Raw genomic sequence first — 3,580 nt, 5'->3', positions numbered from 1 at the left:
TATGGACCTGGCCTTCGGCCTTTCGTCATTGGTGACGTGTGACCGATTCCGCATCTGGTGATTAAACAATGGGGTCCTGTAAAGGTTGACTCGATCTTTCCGGGTTTTGACCGCAATCGTATCTGACTATCTTGACCTTTCCGCGGGTACACGGACACGAAATTTCGCGGTGGACTCCGACCGCCGGCGTAGTGGAAAACAGGTTGACTCGGCCGTCAATGCGCATGCACCAAGTCCCGGTGTTTCACGATGCAAAAATAATGTAGGTTTGGAGTTGAGTTTGACCCCGTTCAATAATTATTGATGTATTTACACGCACACATTTATTTCCTTAATCATCTCATCTAATTTCCCAAAACATGCAGAAGGGATTTAAGCTTTTATATTATCAGAACGGATAAACTCAAGTAGTTAATTAAATTGACAAGACAGTGGAAACAGTCCTCCATTCTGTAACGCGATAATTAATTTGAATAAGTTCAATTAGAATTTTGAAATCGCAGTACTCGATTGAATCAGGAATTCACGGATAAAATTTTGAACATCAATTAACTATTTAGTGCATGCGTTGGTTGACTCGATTTCCTCTCCCGTTGTCTACACGTGGCGCATGGAACACGACCGGAGCCGCCTTTGGACTTTTAAAATCCAAAGAAGAGAAGACTCGCTTCTCGCTGTATAAAAGCAGCGAACCAAGTGGACAACACTTGCGCCTTCGATCCTTCGAGTTCAAACGATGGCGATCCGCGAGTACCGCCGTGGCCGGACGATCGGCCGAGGAGCCTGCGGAACTGTGTCACTCGCCACTGACGCCTCCTCCGGCGAGATCTTCGCCGTCAAGTCCGCTGACATAGGCCGCTCCGTCGCGCTGCAGCACGAGCATAGAATCCTCTCCGCGCTCGACTCACCCTTCGTCGTCTCCTACTTGGGCTTCGACGTCGACGGTCCGGAATCCGGATTCCGCCGACAATTCGACCTCTTCTTGGAGTACGCGCCGGGGGATCCCTCTCCGACGCGATCGAGCAGCACGGCGGCCGGCTCGAAGAGCCCGCCATCCGCTGCTACGCGCGGGACCTCCTCCGCGGCCTCGACTACCTCCACTCCGCCGGCGTCTCCCACTGCGATATCAAGAGCGGGAATGTGCTTCTCTGCGCCGGCGGCCGCGCCAAGCTCGCCGACTTCGGGTGCGCACGGCTGGCGGGCGAGGGGTCAGGGTGCTCGATCTCGGGCACGCCCCTGTTCATGTCGCCCGAGGTGGTGCGCGGGGAGGAGCAAGGCGCGCCGGCCGACGTATGGGCCTTGGGGTGCACCGTGATCGAGATGGCCACGGGACGGCCGCCATGGCCGGAGGCCGCGGACCCCGCAAGCGCTCTCCACCGGATCGCGTTCTCTACCGACTTGCCGGAATTGCCGAGCTGGATGTCGGAACAGGGGAAGGAGTTCTTGAGCAAGTGTTTGGTGAGGAACCCGCGGGAGAGGTGGACGGCGGCAGAGCTCCTCCGCCACCCGTTCGTTGTTTCTTCCGGCTCTCTGGATCCTCAGTCCACGTCGAGTTGCGACACCAATTTCGACCCGGTTTCTCCTGTGACCACTCTGGATCAGTCATTCTGGGAGCTGATCTCCGACGACGAGGATGTGCCGGACCAAGTAGAGGTGCCGGAGGAGGACCCACTTGAAAGAATAAAGAGCTTGGCCGGTACTGATGGGCATTGGACGTGGGACGAGAGCTGGGTGACAGTGAGAAGCCATGGCGGGCTTGCTCGACTTTGATCCAATTTATGTGGAATCTGTTCTTGTTAGATCAGTCGACACTTTGTTGTTCCATTACAATTGTAATTACGACTATACAAAAGTTATTCTTCTTGACGAGGATTTAATTCAATTTGACAGTTTAATCTGTCCGCTAATTTGTGATTTGTGACGTTTTTTTTAATAATGTTAATGATTGTCACTAAATTATATGTTGCATCCGGATTATTCATTTTGATTTTTTTTTTTTGTGTCCTGGGACATAGTTCATTTAATTATGATAAAACATAATTATTGAAATGGACAAGGATCAAATTTCGACGAAGTTGAGATAATGCCCACCTCCGTTGTACCCAACTATAACTTCCCGATTTACCTTTTCACAGATGATCGTGAGACCAACCATGTAGGACCACTGGGGTGGCGGATTCTACCTTTTTGTTGAAGAATTGAAATCACATTTTAATTAGTTATTCCTCAAGGGAGACTTCTACTATGTTTGGATGAGGTGAGAGAAAGTTTATTAACAGAAGAGGAAGGGAGACGAAGAAAGGGAAAGTAAAGTATTTATATTTTCCTTGTTTGGAAGGGATGAAAGATTCATTAACATAACATATATGTCCTTGTTTGAAAGGAAAACAAGGGGAATGAAAATTAAATATATAAAATTATAAAAATATTTTTTATTTTTTAAAAAAGACAATATATGTAGAGGGCGGATGGTAAACTATAAAATTCTATTAGCATTACATGTAGAAGCTAGGATATGGAAGACCTAAAATGCTCTTTGGATAAATCCCTGTCCTTGGAGGAGAAAAAGAAGTTTAGAGTTATATATCTCTGTCCTCTTGAGTCTTGTCCTTGAAGAGATTTGCGGTGAGGGTTGGCGCCAACATCATGAAGTGTGAGCTGTTGGAAATTGGGCTGTAACGATGCCCGTTGTGTGAGCAGCGATGGTACAAAGACAAGATACTTAAACAGATGAGTTAATTTGAGAATTAATATTTTTAAATAGGGATAATATCAAAATAAAATATTTTTGAATTTTTCTTTCCCTTACACCCCAAATCAGAGTGTAAAAAATTGTAGCGATTCATTAGCATGCAAAAGTGAAGCTTACCCTTCTCTCCCTTTTCCCTCCTTAACTCACTCTATCCCAAATAAAGGCAAAAATTCTCCTTCTCTTTATTTATCCTTCCCTCACCTTCTCCCAAATAGAGCGTTCATGAACAAACTGTGTGTGTTGGTAATTAAGTATTTCTAAATCCCATGAATTCAGGAACATATATGAACTCGTATAAAGGAAAACGAAACAACAAGGATTTAGTTACGTTGATATCTATAGAAGAAATTAAATGCAAAGGGGAGATGAATGACCTCATTGCAATGGAAAAGCTATCATCTTAATGTGTGCCGTCTACGAAACAAGAAATCCTGCGAAAGAAAGAAAGCAAGAATAAGAGGTCGGTCTTCCGAAGGAATTAGGTTGATGGCGTTGTAGTCTCTTCATCGATGGGGAGCAAAGAAATATGTTAGAATACCTAATCTAATGGGGACCATGCCCTATATATTTGACGCCATCCATTATTAGCCCATTAATGATAATGGTGCAGATTAACAGGTTCTACATATGAACCTTATATCCAATAACTTAAACCCTCAATAAATATAAGTTAGATCATTTAACGGGTTTAGTTCTCTTATTAACATATATCTCCATATCATAAATAACATACAGGTCCACCAAATAGAGATAAAATCTGATAATTTTTCGTTTGAGCTATATGTTATTTGTATACAATGTTAGGATCGGTTGGTTCGCTAGAGGGGG

General features: G+C 45.0%; 1 protein-coding gene across 1 annotated transcript; it reads left to right on the top strand.

Annotated features, from left to right (window-relative positions):
- The first annotated feature begins 728 nt into the window (after positions 1 to 728).
- On the top strand, positions 729 to 1,842 carry LOC141815934 (mitogen-activated protein kinase kinase kinase 17-like). The gene is given in 2 exon segments (XM_074703795.1): positions 729 to 992; positions 995 to 1,842. Coding segments are annotated over 2 exon segments (1,032 nt in total). The 5' UTR covers positions 729 to 736; the 3' UTR covers positions 1,771 to 1,842.
- The last annotated feature ends 1,738 nt before the right edge of the window (positions 1,843 to 3,580 follow it).

This window comes from Curcuma longa, unplaced genomic scaffold (assembly GCF_044706935.1).
Source record: "Curcuma longa cultivar G26 ecotype Majalengka, Jawa Barat unplaced genomic scaffold, ITB_CL_G26_1.1 contig_12675, whole genome shotgun sequence".
In the NCBI taxonomy this organism is placed as follows: Eukaryota; Viridiplantae; Streptophyta; class Magnoliopsida; order Zingiberales; family Zingiberaceae; genus Curcuma; species Curcuma longa.
This window is presented reverse-complemented; position numbering and strand designations above follow the sequence as displayed.